The 17,836-nt window shown below is 41.9% G+C and overlaps 1 protein-coding gene across 1 annotated transcript in view; it reads right to left on the bottom strand.

Annotated features, from left to right (window-relative positions):
• The window catches only part of ADAMTS3 (ADAM metallopeptidase with thrombospondin type 1 motif 3), a 288,474-nt gene extending 270,839 nt beyond the window's left edge, over positions 1-17,635 (bottom strand). The window contains exons 1-2 of the mRNA XM_068975243.1: positions 17,567-17,635; positions 16,239-16,266 (exon numbers count right to left, since the gene is read on the bottom strand). Of these exons, the coding sequence (XP_068831344.1) occupies positions 16,239-16,266; positions 17,567-17,635 (97 nt within the window). The remainder of the gene's footprint in view (positions 1-16,238; positions 16,267-17,566) is intronic.
• Positions 17,636-17,836: the final 201 nt, after the last annotated feature.

Here is a 17,836-nt window from a genome sequence, read left to right on the forward strand (position 1 = left end):
TCTTGCCTTGAGAACCCCATGAACAGTATGTAAAGGCAAAATGATAGGATACTGAAAGAGGAACTCCCCAGGTCAGTAGGTGCCCAATATGCTACTAGAGATCAGTGGAGAAATAACTCCAGAAAGAATGAAGGGATGGAGCCAAAGTAAAAACAATACCTAGCTATGGATGTGACTGATGATAGAAACAAGGTCCAACGCTGTAGAGAGCAATATTGCATAGAAACCTGGAATGTCAGGTCCATGAATCAAGGCAAATTGGAAGTGGTCAAGCAAGAGATGCCAAGAGTGAACATCAACATTCTAGGAATCAGTGAACTAAAATGGACTGGAATGAGTGAATTTAACTCAGATGACCATTATATCTACTACTGCGGGCAGAAATCCCTCAGCAGAAATAGAGTAGCCATCATGGTCAACAAAAGGGTCCGAAATGCAATACTTGGATGCAGTCTCAAAAACGACAGAATGATCTCTGTTCGTTTCCAAGGCAAACCATTAAAATATTACCCAAGTGGAATTTTAAAATGCAAAACTAGGGACTCCCCTGGTGGTCCAGTGGTTAAGAGTCTGAGCTTCCAGTGCAAGGGGCATGGGTTTGATCCCTGGTCTGGGAACTATGATCCCACATCCCTGAGATGTAGCCAAGAAAGTATAAATAAAATAAAGTGCAAAACTCTACAAGTGTCGTCCTGGATGGCTGAAGGGCCACAGTTACAGACATGTAAAGGTTTTTGTGAGCCATAAGTTCCATAAGCACAAAGAGCCAGGGTCATGGTAAAGCCACATTGTGGTCACTGATCACTCAAGAATGACTCAGAAGCCTTGAATTTTGATTCAACCCACTGGCATCTCTGCATGCCTGGTCCATCCTGCTCTCCTATCCCCAGTATAGATGAACTGTCTGTGGTCTTACTTAGGAGCAAAGCCTCCACTCGTGTACACAACCTAGCCCCTCTTGCCTTTGCAAGACAGCTTCAGCAACTGTCCTCTCTTTCTTTCCTCATCAATTTTCCCCATCACTAGACTGTCCCCACCAGCGAATAAATAAGTTGCCATATTTCCCACCTTTAACAAACACACAAAAACCTTCTTGATGCCACATCCATCTCTAGCTAATTTCCTATTACTTCACTGCCCTTTACAGCAAAAAATTTCCAAAAAATTGACTGTATTAGATTTCTCCAAATCCTCTCTTTCCAATCTTGTTCTTTCTTGAACCCAGCCCAGTCATGCGCTTGCCAAAGTCACTAGTAACTCCGCAGTACTAAAACCGATGGTCCTGACTCCATCTTCTTACTTGCTCTGTTTCTCTTTCCTAAGAAACACCCCTTTTCTTTAGCTTCTAAAACACCATTCTCTACTGGTGCTCATCTTTTTCTCAGTGGTCTCCTCCATTCTCCCTTCTCACATCCCTCTATTCTCATGACTGATACACACTGGAGTGCCGCAGGACCTGGTCACAGACTCCTCTTCTGCGTGTACCCTCTCTAGCGTGGTGTGCTCATTCTGTCTCATGACTTCGAATGCCTTCACCATCGTGTACCTCCAGCCCGAGATTCCTCCATGAGTCCTGCTCTCATCAATTCAGCTGCCCCTGGATCCTCTTCCTGTGCATAGTCATTAGGCACATCAACACCTCCAAAAGTCAACTCCCCACTCCCAAACTTGCACCTCCTCACCGAGTCAGTAGATGGCAACTCCATCCTCCCAGTTACTCAGACCAAAACCTCGACGAAATCATCCTTGATTCTTCTCACACCACATACAAAATCTTTTAACAAATTTTATTGACTCTACCTTCAAAATACATCCAGACTCTGATGACCACTCACCACCTCCCCTACTGCTACCCGAGTCCACACCACCATGCTCCCCTTCACAAGTCATCCTCAAACCAGAGCCAGAGGGATACAAACGGAAGATCATGTCACCCTTCTCAAAACTCATTTCACTCAGAGTAAGATGGCTTGCAAGGTCCAGCCCTGGGAAATCTCACATCTCAAGGTCACTGTGCTCACCATTTCCTCTGCCGAAATATCTTCCCCTGACAACTGCATGGCTCAGCCCTCCATGCCTTCAGGTCTTCACTTACACTTGGCCCTCCCACTGTCTTTCCTGACCCCAGGAACCATCTCATTACTATCTTGCTTCTGCATTTTACTTTTCTCCATAAAACTTGTCACCATCTCACATACTATATATTTTATATATGTCTGTTTGATCACTTCTTAATGTGCCTGCTTAGTCACTCAGTCATGTCTGATTCTTTGCAACCCCATGGACTATAGCCCACCAGGATTCTCTGTCTGTGGAATTCTCCAGGCAAGAATATTGGAGTGGGTTTCCATTCCCTTCTCAAGGGATCTTCCCAACCCAGGGATCAATCCTGGGACTCCTGCATTGCAGGCAGATTCTTTACCATCTGAGCCACCAAGAAAATCCTTGTTTCTTTATTATACCTGCTAGCATCCAAGCTTCAAGGGGAAGCTTGAAGCTTCTCCTCACTATAGTTCTCCAGTGCCTAAAACTAACTCTAAAGTCACCCAATAAATATCTGTGAATGAATAAATGAGAGCAACTTGAGCCTAAAGAAGCACCAAAAATTAGAATGTGTCCTCTTTTCCCCAAACAGTAATTATCATCAAGTGATTGATGACAGCAAACCACACAAGTTGTCATAAACCTCTATAGCCCGAATCTGCTTGACAATGTGGGGGATATTTCTCACGGTGTCTGCTGGCCTATAAATTCAAACATTTCACAATATCCTGAACTTACATTTTAAGCCACTAAGAACAACAACAAAAGTGTATCTAATCATTAAAACAGATCTCCTGGAATGCAAACACAGAGCCCCCTCATACTGAGGAACCAGAGGCAGGAAATTAGCCCCTCCTCTGCAATCCCTCTGGATATTCATAGAATTATAACCACACAGTCAAAAAATAAACAAGACCTTGAAAAACCATCTCATCCTTGCCTCTTTCTTACAACTAAGGTATCTCAAATAGAAAACATCATGTTTTCTTAAGGTAGGGGTGCAGTGCCTTTCACCTGCTCCCGTTCTCTGTAAGGGAAGATTTTTCTCTGAATATCCTGACCTCTCTGCCCTCCTTAACTCACTCTTCCCCAGTGAAGAGGCATGATGGATGTGAATAGCCAGTCTGGGAAAAATAAGCAGCCTATGAAGCTCAGCATGCCCTCACCATCATTCTTCCCGGGAAGGAAGGACCCTGTTAAGGACCCTGTCCTTTCTGATAAGGACCCTGTTCTCTTTCACTTCACGCCCCTATACCCTGGTTCAGGCCCTGTCTCAGCCCAGCAGTCCTGACAGACTCACATGGGTTGAGGTGTCTGTCAGCGGGCCCACTGCCTGCCTGTGCAAGAGCCTTGTGCTCCACCCTGGCCTCTTTTGTAAGAGATCTTTTAACCATGTTTTCAGATTTGCTATTTCTCAACATGTTCAGACCAGGCAGGTCAGAGTATGTTTAATTGTGATTCTGGACACTAAGACTTTTGATATCATCACTCACCTGAAAAAATTAGAGCAATAGACTTTAATTCACAGACTTGCTGTAAGAATTGAATGGCCTAATCCAAAGTGCTGAACACAGTATCCAGCACTTAGTAAGTGCTCAATAAATGTTAATAATAATTAATATTACCCTGTTATTTTTTCCTGAATAGTTTTGACTGCTGCTGCTGCCGTGGTAATAGTTTCAATTAATTGATCATTATTTCAGGATAAGATTAATTAGAAAACTGATATCTTTATTTCTAAGTCAGACCTGAAAATTGCTTAGGATACTATCTACTAATCAAATCCCCTCACTTCACACATAAGAAACTGAAACTCAAAGTTAGGTAATTTAGCCTGAATCAAAAAGTTAAGCCATCATTTAAGGCTCTCTGCATTCTGCCTCTAACTTCTTTTTGATATCATCTCCCATATTACCTAAAGCAACATGCTAATGTGCTCACTACATCTTAATCACACAACTGATTAATCACTCTTGACTTTAGAGACTCCTGCACTCTACTGCATTGAAAGGTCTGTTGCTTTCTCTCCATCTACTCAAAGCTAACCCAAGCCTCACGGCCTTTCTCAAGCCCCAGCTTTTCTAAGAAAACTTTCCTGCTTACTTGCCTTAAAGTACAGACTTCATGGTCTAAGCTTCCTAGCTCTGTCATACACTGTCTGCATAACAGTTATAAAATAAATCCCTAAGGGTGAGAAGTTATATGCTGATGTCATATCCTTTCAGCAATTTTAAGCAATTTGGGGGCAGAAGTGTGATGTTAAATGTGTTTAAATATCCCCAGTGTACACCAGTTTTGGAGGAAAAAAGAAATTAACATCTATTTTTGGAAGTGGGAATTCCTGGGGAGAGGGCTCTCACAGCATGACCCCATGACCCAGGCTTTGGGATCATCTTAACGCCTTCACACATTTGGCCACATGCACTCACACCTGAGGACAGGCAGCTTGGTATCCTTCTAAATATGTTTTAGGATGCTACACAAATGTAGCGTGTAGCGTCTCCCAGAGGAGCCTAGATGTCCCCAGCATATTACAAAGACCACCATCTAGAACAGCAAGAAAAAACAAGCCTTGAGTAGTACAATCAACCGTGCTAGGACCAAGAATGGCTGCAGAATAAAGTTCTCATGTATCACAGCAATTTTTAGCTGATCTAATTAAAACCAAAGCTACCCAGGCACACAGAATATTGGAATACTTGTGATTGATGCAATGCGGCTTTGCGTGCTAAGTTGTCTCAGTCATGTCTGACTCTTTGCAACCCTATGATCTGCAACCTGCCAGGCTCCTCTGTCCATGGGATTCTCAAGGCAAGAATACTGGAGTGGACTGCCATGTCCTTCTCCCAGGGATCTTCCCAACTCAGGGATCGAATCCGTGTTTCTTATGTTTCCTGCATTCAGGTGGGTTCTTTACCACTAGTGCCACCTGGGAAGCCCAACGTGGCTTTAGTTCCCAAGTAAAGAAGGAGGTGGGGTATGACAGTTGTATATGAAAAGTCTTAAGTCAAAAAGCACTGCATTTGAATGCTGGTTTCAAGCTGATGTGCTCTTTGGCATCCTGTGAACAAATTATGAAAATACAAGGCTCAGACAGGTTACCTGTAAAATAAAAAGAGATAAAACCACATAAAGGGCTTGGTCCATCTAAGAACATCTCAGTAAATGTAAAGTTAGCTGCTGCTACCTACTATCCTCATCCAGCTAGAGCTGTACAAGAAGGAAGTCACTTGTGTCCCAGCTCCCCTCGGGCCTCTCCCCTCTCCATCCCCAACCCAAGCTATTATTTCTGGTGGTTAGGAGGGATCTTGAACACCATGACACCAAATGGCCTGAAGTCCAGACTGGCTCTACGAACACATGCTCCATTACCCAAGTCAGAGACTGGGATTCTCTCCCACGAATTGGCTGATTGCCCTACTATAGAGGCAGTCACACAGGCAATTTCCTTTATCAGGTATAAATTCTCAGTATGCAACAATCTGGCCACAAGAATGAAATCAAATAAGCATTTTCAAGATTTGCTCAAGAAGCCGCTCCAACAACAACATTTCCAAATCCTGAGCCAAGGGTAAGAGAATGAATTTCATTAGAAACGACAGGGACCAGCTGTTCCAAGAGAGATGTGAGTGGGGTGAAGAGTGGACATTAAGAGGACATCACATGCCAGAGGCCTCACCCAGGCTGTAAACACCAACGGAGATGGGGACACATCTTCTTTCAAAGGCAATTAAAAATTAATCATGATAACAGGCTGAAATTCTGAATGCAGCCAAATTCCTTTTTCCTCACTTCATCTCCTCTAAGCTGTTACCACCACAAGGCAGAGAAACACTTTGATGTCTTTTACTTTAGTTGCAAACCTATTTTCACAACTCTTGTGGGGGGGGGGGTTGCTTTTTTTTATACTCATTATTAAGGAAGAACAAATACTTGTGAACTTCAAAATTCTTCTCATTTTTAAAAAAAAATCTGGCTTTTTCATAAATATTTGTTGCAATTGCACAATGTTTATGTTCAAGAGAGTCATTTAGGAAAGAACAGCACATTCTTTAGCATTCCAGAACATGAAATCAGGTAAGAGGAGCTCTTTTACGAAAAGAACAACTATTTTACAGAAATATATCCAAGTATTTTCTTTGTTTGCTACATCTTAAAATAATCAAATAATAACAGGCTAACGAGTTTTTGGGGGGGGGTTTTTTGGTGCTGTGCTGTGTGTGTGCTCAGTTACTCAGTCATGGCCAACTCTTTGAGATTCCAAGGACTGTAGCCCACCAGGCTCCTCTGTCCATGGGATTTTTCAGGCAAGAATACTGGGGTGGGTTGCCATTTCCTCCTCCAGGGGATCTTCCCACCCAGGGATCAAACCCCCGTCTCTTGGGTCTCCTGTATTGCAGGTGGATTCCTTACCACTGTGTCACCTGGGATGCACCTTTACTTTATTAAGTGAGGCCCAAGTGCCAAAATCTTAATTTCAATCTCAGTTTTTAAGAAGCACTTTTACTGGTTACGTTTGTCATCACTGGAAACTTTACAGATGCAAGAGAAATATCAAACATTCTAAAAATTAATATTTCTCGTACGTCTTACAATTTTTTGATGGATAATACTTTCAGAGACTAATATTGAGTCTAGAATTTCAAGCCAGGAAAAGTAGCATTTATCCCCAGGGCAAAGGCTGAGGAAAATATGACAGATAAGAAATGTGGATAGCAGCTTTAAAGGTTTTCACTGAAATGTTACTTGTGGTAATTATTTTTTCCAAATCTAAAATAGCCTGGCTCATGGTTTGACAAAAAGTACAAAAAGCCATCTGATATGAAATAACCAACCTTAACTCCATCTGAAGACTTAATCCCTCTTTGCCATGTGATGTATTTACATATTCCAGAAATTCGGACACAGACATCTTGGGGGTCCATTCCTCTGCTGGCCACAGTCACCAGTTCCCATCAAGGTGCTCCTGGAAGTCCTCACAGCCGTGGTGTTATTGGACATTTGTGACCCCTAGCATCCATCCCCTCTTATTCTTTAATTGAACCTCAGTTTTCCCTCAGGTTAACTGTCTCACACTCCACCCTCAGTCCCTGTACATCAAGAATGAAACATCTCAATCCAGGCTAACCTGAGCACTGCCTCACTGAGCACCAGGCTTGGCTTGAAAATAAGTTGTTTTTTTGTTTGTTTGTTTGTTTGTTTTTTGCAAGAGCCTGGCACGTGCACATCTAATTAATACTGGTAAAGACAACAAAAAAGGAACTTTTCCATGTGTCAGCAGCAACCCACTTCCCTCCATCCCAAGATATAACATTTGAGACTCTTTTTGACTGTTCCATTTCTTTTCTCTGGGATGTTACAGCCAATCCCCAAGGAGAAGGACTGTCAATAGGTAATATTGTGGTGAAAGATCTGCAAGCGTGGGGTTCAGGAGAGGGCTCCAGGCTTAGGTAGCTAGGATGTAAATCAGGAAACCGAGTGGACTGTCGTGACAGGGGCAGCTCTGGTGGACACACATTCACTGAACGGTTTTCCACACCTAATGATATGACTCAAGCCGAGTAGCCAGTCAAAGCTCTACCAGGAACCACTACTGGCGCTGCCAGGACAGAAGTGTCTTGTCTAGCGGGGCGAAAGGTAGGATGATAGCCTAGAGTTGCTGGTGATGGTCTTTGCCACAACTTGGATCTTGGATGGTCACAATCTTATGCTACTAGAGAAATAAAGCCAACGCAAAGGAACAATGAGAGTGAAGGAAGGAGAGAAGGAAGAAAGAGAGGAAGGGAGGAAAGGGGCAGGGGAGAAGGAGAGGCAAAGGAGGAATGGGGGGAGAGAGAGATTGATTTTTGACATTATTTGAGACCTAAATCCAGCTATACCTGACTTTGATTATCTGATCAATTTTGTTTTCCTTAACCACTATCAACTGGGTTCCTGTTTTTTGCATCCCAAGGAGTTATGATTAACCTAAGAACTTTTGCTCAGTGAAATGGAAAAAAGGGGTTTCAATAAATAAAGTGAAATGAAGAAAGAATTATGTCCAGTATGTACAAAATATAGTTGGTATGGAATCCACATGGAATAACTGTTTCCTTCCTCTACTACTATATTCCAATGAGTTAAGCAACACTATGTTGAAATGCCAACATGAAGCTAATACGTGAAAACAGAACTCTTAAAGAGCCGTCACATGGTAAGTTGAGTGGCTGGATAGCATACAAATCCATGACACACTAAATTAAGGTACCTGGAAAGCCACGGTGGCAGGCAGACCTATCAGAAACGTAGGGACTAGCGCGAGGCAGCTCTCCTTGAGTAAAAGTGTTTTTTAAAAAGCACAAGACTAAGACATACCCATAGGTAATAGGTAATAATAATATGTATTATTCTAGCTGGCTCACCATGTGGCAGCATTATATGAATCCTTTAAAACTCTATGAAATAGAATACTTCAGTCATATACAAGACAAGGACACTTTTACAGGTTAAGGTCATCAGCTAGAAAGTGGTACAGGCAGGATTTTAAACCACAACCACACAGTGAAAAGCATCTGTGCTGCTGACCATTTGACAGAGGACAGAGGAAATTAATATTAGTTGGTCCTCTAAGAGAAGACTCTTGAGAGTCCCTTGGACTGCAAAGAGATCAAACCAGTCAATCCTAAAGGAAATCAATCCTAAATATTCATCGGAAGGACTGATGCTAAAGCTGAAGCTCCAATACTTTGGCTACCTGATACGAAAAGCCCACTCATTAGAAAAGACCCTGATACTAGGAAAGATTGAAGGCAGGAAGAGAAGAGGACGTCAGAGAATGAGATGGCTGGATCATCTCTGAGAATCACTGAATCAGTGGACATGAGTTTGAACAAGTTCTGGGAGATGGTGAAAGACAGGGAAGCCTGGCGTGTTGCAGTCCATGGCGTCACAAAAAGTTGGAAAGACTGAGCGACTGACCAACAAATCCATACACTGGTTAGATTTTAGATTAAGAAATGTTACTCTACTTGTAAAAAACAAAGGATATTACATATAAAAGAAAGAGAATGCAAATTCACATGAATAATCATTTCAATCATTCTTTTATCTTTGTGTGCATTAGTACATACAAAACGATATGTATTAAATATGAAACAATTGTAGGCAATGTGATTTATCATTCAAGTATTTGAAGATCCATATGTTTAATCCTACTTTTCTTTCTAAAAGTTTCCTAAATACTCTTTTTGTTTTATCAGTCACTTTGAGAACAAGACTGACTATTTCACGCTGCTCACAATTTGTTCTAAATTCCAAAAAGATTCATCATGCTGAATTTGTGGCACTCATTTTGATACACAAGATACTGACATTTTACCACAAATCTCTCCTAGGGCTTTACAGTGAGTCAGCAAAATGTGTAAACATATTCGGAAAATCAGGATTGATCAGTTACATGTGGGAACAGAGATTCCTAAGCTAAGAAACTCCCCACTCTTTACTCGCCATTCTAAAGAATATACATCTCTCAAATTCTGTTCTAGGAGGTGGACAAGTCATCCTCCAGTACTGATAAAATTACAAAACCTTTTTATAATATGAAAGCGAAAGTGAAAATCGCTGAGTTGTGTCTAACTCTTTGCAACCCCATGGACTATACTGTTCATGGAATCCTCCAGGCCAGAATACTGGAGTGGGTAGCCTTTCCCTTCTCCATAATGGTTCACATTTGGATGTACTTGATAACTAAAAAAATGATTAATTCATTTCATCTTTCAGAGACTAATAACTAAATACTTAAAAATTATGTTCAAACATCAAGAAGAGCAGAACCACATCTAAAATTAAAATATTTTAAATCAACACTTTCCTATATATTGCTAGTCAGAATTCAGGTCTTAGAAACGTCTTCAAAAGTCACTTGTCAAAATGCACCCTGTTAATTTGGTTTTACTCAGGAATCAACTTCTAGGACTCTCTCCAGAAGTAGTCACTGGGAATGTGAACAATAATCTACATGCAAGACTGTGTGGCAACATTCATTATCATAAGAAGGTGGAGGCCATTAGGGAAATGATCACATAAATTAAGGTTAATTAATAGATGGGGAAACAGTGGAAACAGTGTCAGACTTTATATTGGGGGGCTCCAAAATCACTGCAGATGGTGATTGCAGCCATGAAATTAAAAGACGCTTACTCCTTGGAAGGAAAGTTATGACCAACCTAGATAGCATATTCAAAAGCAGAGATATTACTTTGCCAACAAAGGTGCATCTAGTCAAGACTATGCTGTTTCCAGTGGTCATGTATGGATGTGAGAGATGGACTGTGAAGAAAGCTGAGCATTGAAGAATTGATGCTTTTAAACTGTGGTGTTAGAGAAGACTCTTGAGAGTCCCTTGGACTGCAAGGAGATCCAACCAGTCCATCCTAAAGGAGATCAGTCCTGGGTGTTCACTGGAGGACTGATGCTGAGGCTGAAACTCCAATACTTTGGCCACCTCATGCAAAGAGTTGACTCATTGGAAAAGACCCTGATGCTGGGAGGGATTGGGGGCAGGAGGAGAAGGGGACAACAGAGGATGAGATGGCTGGATGGCATCACCGTCTCGATGGACATGAGTTTGAGTGAACTTCGGGAGTTTGTGACGGACAGGGAGGCCTGGCGTGCTGCAATTCATGGGGTCGCAGAGTTGGACATGACTAAACGACTGAACTGAACTGAACTAAACTGAATGATGCTTATGAGGGGTTTGTAATGATATGGAAAATTATACTAAAATATTAAACAACAAAAACAGATATACAAAATCCCCACAATCTGTGTATTAAAAGAAGACTGAACAAGAATATTCTAAGTTATAACAAGAGCTTGATATCTGGAATGACTGTCTAAAACCTGGGGAATACAGAAAAAGAAGATAACCACAAGAGGCATGTGTAAAGCATCTACAATCAGAACCATAACTGATTAATTAAAAAGCACAATTCAACAACTTAGAATAGAAGGAGTACAGCTTAAAAGTAAAAGCCGATCTCTTATTAGAGGAAGCGTAAGATGAGAGTTCCCCAAATTCTGGTAATAACAATCCTTTTTGAGGAAGCACGGGGATTCCATTAAGTCCTCACTGTCAACAGATCCAGTCCAAGCAGTATAACCACACTCTTCATATTGAAACCACTCATGATTTCAGCAGGCAATTTGGAACTGTCCCTGATGGATTTCCAAGGTAATCTGGGTTGGCTACCCATAAGCAAACAGTGCTTAAAGATAATCATCCTGGAAACAGAGGTGACCCTGGAGATTTCATAACATTTCTGAGCAATATCATGATTATATGGTACAATGACAACAGAAAACAGTGAAGTATGGGGAAGAAACAGTTCAGCTAAAGAGCAATAAGTTGCCAGTGATAAGTAACATACTGCATCTAATAACACCTTTACATAAGACACTTAAAGCGTTTAACGTAGATCATTATGGTGCTCAATGGTGGGATAGGAGCTAAATCAGTAAAGTCAAGTGTGTGATTTTTAGTCACAGAGAAGAGCAATGGCTTAGGTGGCTGAAGTTCTAAATTTTACAAGGGATCCCTTTAAACTTCCTTTAGACCACATTTTTAGTGTTGCTGCTGGCAAACTGGATTGACAGATTTCGATCATTGCTTATCTTATTTCCACTGATGCCAGAAACATGGAAAGTTATCTCAAATAGACTTCAGGGCAAAATTAGCGGACATTTCAAACTTGCACATAATTCGATTCAACTTGACAAATACTTGTGGAACACAAACACAAAAACATAAAAAAACAATAAGCCTAAGTCCTTGGCTTTGTGGAATGAAAAAGGAAGTCACAAGGAGCCTTGATAACACTGAATGATTAATTGTACATCCATTGTCTCTATCCTCATTTTCCTAAGGATCAGTTAAACCTGGAGAGGGGCATAGAACAAGAATATTTTAAGAAAACCAGAACACAGGCAAATCCTAATATGCTAATAACCTGGTTACTAGATCTATGCACTGGACAACAGATATTTGAGAGTCACAAGGTACCAAGCCCTGTTTACGTGCAGGAGATAGACACAGCAGTCATCAAGAGAGTCTTTGCTCTCTCAAGGTCTACATTAGTGGAAACACTTATTCTACTTATTCTATGCCAAGGAGAAGGTAGAGTAACTCACACTTCACTTTGAAATGAGTACCTGTAAATAATGAAAAATTATTTCTCAGGAAACCAGATAGCTGAGAGTATAAATTAGCAACTTCGTTTGGTTAAGAATGAAACACAATGGAATCTGAAACCGAAAACAGTAATAGGGCAGAAAAAGATTGACATGTCCCAATTCCAAGAGCCGGGGAGGGGGTGGGATGGGATGGGGGGAGAGGGAAGGTGGCTGAACACCAAAGCCTCACAGTGATTTCTCCTCTGATGTTACTCAAGTGATCTCAAAGCCGTGGTTTATGAAACAAAAAGACTCAGAGAGTTCTTTTTCAGATTCTCCAATTTATACAGAACTATGATTTATTTCCTAAGCCACATGTGTCACAGAGCAAACCTCCTTATCCCATCAGGCCAGGCAGCGAGCTACCCACAATTACCCTAGGCAACCTACCAAGGTCATAGTCTGAGTCAGAAATGAGAGTTCCCTGCTATGTCACAGAAGCATGCTACCTATCTCATGAAACACATTTACACATGTATACACAGTGCACACACTTTCACGTATGCACCTATATGTATGTGTGTGCACAAATGTATGTGTGTGTGCATATACGTGGATGTATGTATGTATGGGTATATATGGATGTATGTATATACTGTGTATGGGCTTCCCTGATGGCTCAGTGGTAAAGAATCTGCCTGCAATGCAGGCGAACACGGGTTCGATCCCTGGGTCGGGAAGATCCTCTGGAAGTGGAAATGGCAATCCACTCCAGTATTCTTGCCTGAAAACTTCCCGGGGCAGAAGAGCCTGGTGGGCTACAGTCCAAAGGGTCACAAAAAGTCAGACGTGACTGAGCAACTGAGCACACACATATACTATGTACGCATGTATGCATGGGTGTATAAATGTATACATGGGTGTAGACAGGTAGATGAGGCTTCCCTGGTGGCTCAGCAGTAAAGAATCTACCAGTAATGCAGGAGATGAAAGTTCTATTCCTAGATCTGGAGGATCCTCTGAAGGAAGACACAGCAACCCACTCTAGTATTCTTGCCTGGGAAATCCCATGGACAGGGCAGCCTGGTGGGCTATAGTTCTTGAGGTCGTAGAGTCGGACATGACTTAGCAACTATACCACCATGTGGACAGCTCCTCTCTGGTGAACAAAAGAGAAGAGAACTAGATCACAGATCAAAACTTATTTGTCTGTTTTCCTGAGAGCCAAACATACTTTCCCACATACCAAAAGGGCATTCTTCCACTGGGTGGAGAAAAAAGTAAAGAAGCCATATCTCCTACTCCACACTTAATGGATGACATCTGTATACACTCCAACCTGCCCCCATCAAAGACTGCCCTCTCCACACTTGATGGGTGACATTGTATACACTCCAACCTGCCCCCATCACAGACTGCCCTCTCCACACTTTATGGGTGACATCTGTATACACTCCAACCTGCCCCCATCACAGACTGCCCTCTCCTCAACTAAATAAAAGCCTTCCTAGTCCAGGGGATTGAAGCACATCAGATATATATTTTTTAAATTGGTTTCCTAAGGCAAATACTAAAAAGTGTACATTATTTTTGTTTATAAAAAGCATTTAAAAACTGGAAAAATTAAGCTATCCTATTAGAAGTCACCTTTCATACAGGAATCCTGCTAGGAAAGTGACGCAAAGCACTAGTAATGTTCTTATTGATCCAGGTGCTGGTCACCTAGAAGTGTTCCCTTCATGAAGAATCAGCAAAGTGTACACTTATATTCACCACCTGCATGTGTGTATATATAGAGAGAAAGTATTTTTTAAATTCAGCTTCCTAACAATTTGTGATCTGTTATTAATTTATATTTACTCTTCCTGAGACATTCACAAATTATTCTGAAACACGGAATTTTACCCAACCAATTTGTAGATCAATAAATATAAACTCATTTATTTTTCTAATTTCCTAATAAGTTGTTCAAAACTACTTTTCAATCAATTATTGGAAAAAAATTACTTAATTACATGTAGAAAAGTATGCTTTACCAAACCTCCAGGTTAGCAATCCCTTGATGTACAGGGACAGGAGAATGAAATCTCATTACTGCACATCAAACTTTTAAAATATATTTTACAAATAAAATTTTAAATCCCTCTTAAGAAAACACAAATGACTGTAACCCAAAGCCAAATGATACACTTTTGCTATCACAGGATTCATGAGTCAAGTCTCTTTTCATCTATATTTCTTCCCTTCAACTCAATTTGAAAATGGTAAGTAAAACTGATAATAATCAAAGAGAAAAATCTTGTAAAGCAGAGGCACTTGCTGAGAGCAAGTAAACTTGCAGAGGAGAAAATAAATCTCCAGCAACACAACCTAAGAGTGCCCTGACCTCTTCTCTTCTGTGCTGCTACTCATCTCCCTCTTATCAAAATAAAGCAGACGGGTACTCCTTTCTTCCCTGAGGACAAGAGCTACCAAAGTAGTTTCTGTTAGCTAAAGGATTGGACCACTGTCTCAACCAGGGCCTCTTACATACGAGCATGCTGAGTCTATCTGAAAATTTAATCAAAGCAATATATCTTATTCCTTGCAGAATGAGTAATCTTAAAATAGTTTTTTAATTTACATATTGAAATGTTAGGACATTTAAGTAATCAAATGTTTAAGACATAAAAAGTAAGACAGCTTTCTTTTCCCTATTTGCTTGAAGACTGGTTAGAAAGGAAAAACTCCTTCTTTAGAAAGATAACATGTTGATGGCTGAATGCTATCAACTACAAACGACAAATGTCTCTTCATAGACATTGTATTTTCAATGCAGTTCTCAGTCCATCTCCTCCCATCTGTTCTCTTCCTGTGGAGGTCTAAGCTTGGGGAGGAGTTCCAACAATGCCAGGCACTGAAGGAAGGGAGCACTGTGACACAGGATGACAGGTAGCTACATACAGATGCCTCTGGGCCTGGATCTTGGGGCCCCTCCATTTAGTTTACACCTCTGGAGTCCCCCATCTCTCCACTATGCACTATAGCAGGTTGCTGTATAACCTCTCAAGCTTCATTTCCTTCAAATCTAAAATAGGCACAAATGTGTCCCTACCTCCTAGTGCAGTTGTGACAAATAGATGACATAAGGCACATCAAGCAATTAGCACTGTGCCTGGCACACAGCACATAGGCAACAATTTGTAACTAAGTCTGCAGTAATAAAAACTTTTCATCTAAAAGATGACTTTACAGTATCACTTGACAAATACAGAATACACAGACTACTGTGCCAAAAAGAAAATTATCTTTTAAAGTAACTCAAGTTAAATGTGTATGAAAAGACTGAATGGAGCCCAGCTTCTTGACAGACGACTTTCAGTCTCTGAATTCAGAACGAATATATTATTATAAACAGCTTCAAAAAAAAGACCATGGACTTTGGAGGGACATTTTACAAGACACCCCTCTGTGAGCCTCAGTCTCCTCACCCATAAAATGGGAATAAGTCCTTTATCATCAGGCAAAACTGAGGTTTTAGATGTTATCTGCAAAAGGCCTAACATATCTTACACAACAGCAGAATGATTTTAAAGCAGATGGTATAAGAAAAGTCATCAGAGGGATTATTCAAAGCTGGAAAAAATTTTAAGAGAAAACTTTCCATCATCTGTACTTTATTTTTCTCTTTTTTTGTAGCATTCTTACACTTTCTCTTCTAATCAAATGTGTTCCACTTAACCTTACAGAAGCTGATTTCATTTGATTATCTCTGTATCTTCTTCCAGTCCCTCCATCACCTTTCAAGTACCTACCAGTGGCTTGTCCAAAGACAGATAATAAATTGACACCTGAAAAGCCCAACTACAGGACAATTTTTACATCACTACAATTCACCCTGAGGGAAGTGACTCCCTCCTCTGTAAAGAGGAAGAGAAGAATAGAAATGTTCCTGGACCACCAACTACTTCTTTAACCATCAATGGGAGAAATTTCAGAAACAATATTTTGCTTAGCTTACTTCATTCCCTACCAAGATAAGAGTGACATCTGAGAATAAGGCTTACCTATTTGCACCATTTCTTCATTACCAGCCTGGAAAGGAGGGGGGAAAGTAAGAAAAAGAAACAGTTACTGGGTTTCATCTTATCACCTCATGCGTTTTATTTCTACCATTAATGCTTTTCAGGAGCTGACTAATCAGGCGACGCCGGAGACTGGGATTGGTGCCTAACCGCTGCACCCTAGTTTGTAGAAGGTTCCTGTGACGGGGAGCACGAGCCAATGCAACAGCAATTTGGGACAGGGTGTCGTTTGCTCGTTTTAACTTTTAACATTTACGAAGCCAGCAAAAATAAGTCCTGACACTCAATATTCTCTTTGGAAAACTCCAGATATTGGATCAGGAGTAGAAAAGAAAGTCTCCGAATTTATACGTGCAAAACAGTAGTCTAAATCCTGATTGATCAGATTTGAGGTCAGGCAGCAACTAGAACGAGTCTCTTACTTTTTCACCTTATGGTCAGACCAAGCAGACCAAGAGACGCTACAAAAAACTCACGGAGAAATTCTGTACCCAGAGCCTCAGCGGCCCTGCGCCGCTGTGACTGACTACACAGGGCTCGGCTCGTCCCGCCGAGCCTTCTCAAGGACTCTTCTGAGAGCATCGGGCTTCACCTTGAGGCTCCAAAGGGTGGGGGCTGGGCCAAAAAGAAACAGAGCAGTACTCAACTTCGCTTTAAAAAGAGGAGGAGTTGTGTAGAGGGGGAGGGGAGAAGAGCTGCCGGCGCCTCCAGCCTCTCTGCCCAGGAAAACGCAGGGCAGGAAACGTCCCCGGGGGCCCCCCTCCCCAACTGTCAAACCCCAGCCCGGCCGCGGTACTCCCAGGACACGTGTCTACTGGATCGCTCCCTGTCCGGCCCAAGGATTTCCTGAAACCCCCGCCTCCCGCTGCCCGAAAAAAGCTGTGAGTCAGTAAGCAGGAGAGAAAGCCCCGCGAACTCGACCCCGGCTGCTGCAGTCGGAGCCCTGGGATCCTGGACCCAGCGTCCAGAACTTCATTCAAGCGCCCACACCGCCCTCCGGAAAAGGGAAACCCAGATGGCCCGGCGAGGATGCGAATTGGCTGCAGTCGGGTCACCGGGAATTGTTCGGAATGCCGCAAAGTGAAGCCCGAGGGGTGACAAGCCTGGGCTCCCCTGCAATGTAACCCCCTCCACCCCCGAAAGCCCCGCACGCTGCGCCCAGCCCTCGAAAACACCGACCGTGAAGGCACCAGATAACAGGGAAAGGGTGGGAGGGGGGAGGAGGAGAGAGAGGAGGGGAAAGAGGGGGAGGAACTGTTTCAGGGAAAAGGTTGGGTCTGAGTTTTTTATTGTTATTATTTTCCACTTACTTGTCCATCAGCTGAAGTCTTAACCTCTACCAGAGCGGCTGCTATCAACCAAAGTGACAGGAGAACCATCACGAGTCGAGTTCACTTTTCAACTGCTGGGCAAAGCAAATGCCCAGAGCAAAACCTTCCCCCCCAAAGTAAGTTTCTTGGAAAAAAAGGAAAAAAAAAAAATGCAGAATTAAAAAAAAAACAAAAAAAAAAAACCTGATCTTCCGTGCTTGGCTTCAATGAAAATGAAATCTGAGCTCTGAGCCTGGCCCCCTCTGCTCT

Source organism: Capricornis sumatraensis, chromosome 7 (genome assembly GCF_032405125.1).
Source record: "Capricornis sumatraensis isolate serow.1 chromosome 7, serow.2, whole genome shotgun sequence".
In the NCBI taxonomy this organism is placed as follows: Eukaryota; Metazoa; Chordata; class Mammalia; order Artiodactyla; family Bovidae; genus Capricornis; species Capricornis sumatraensis.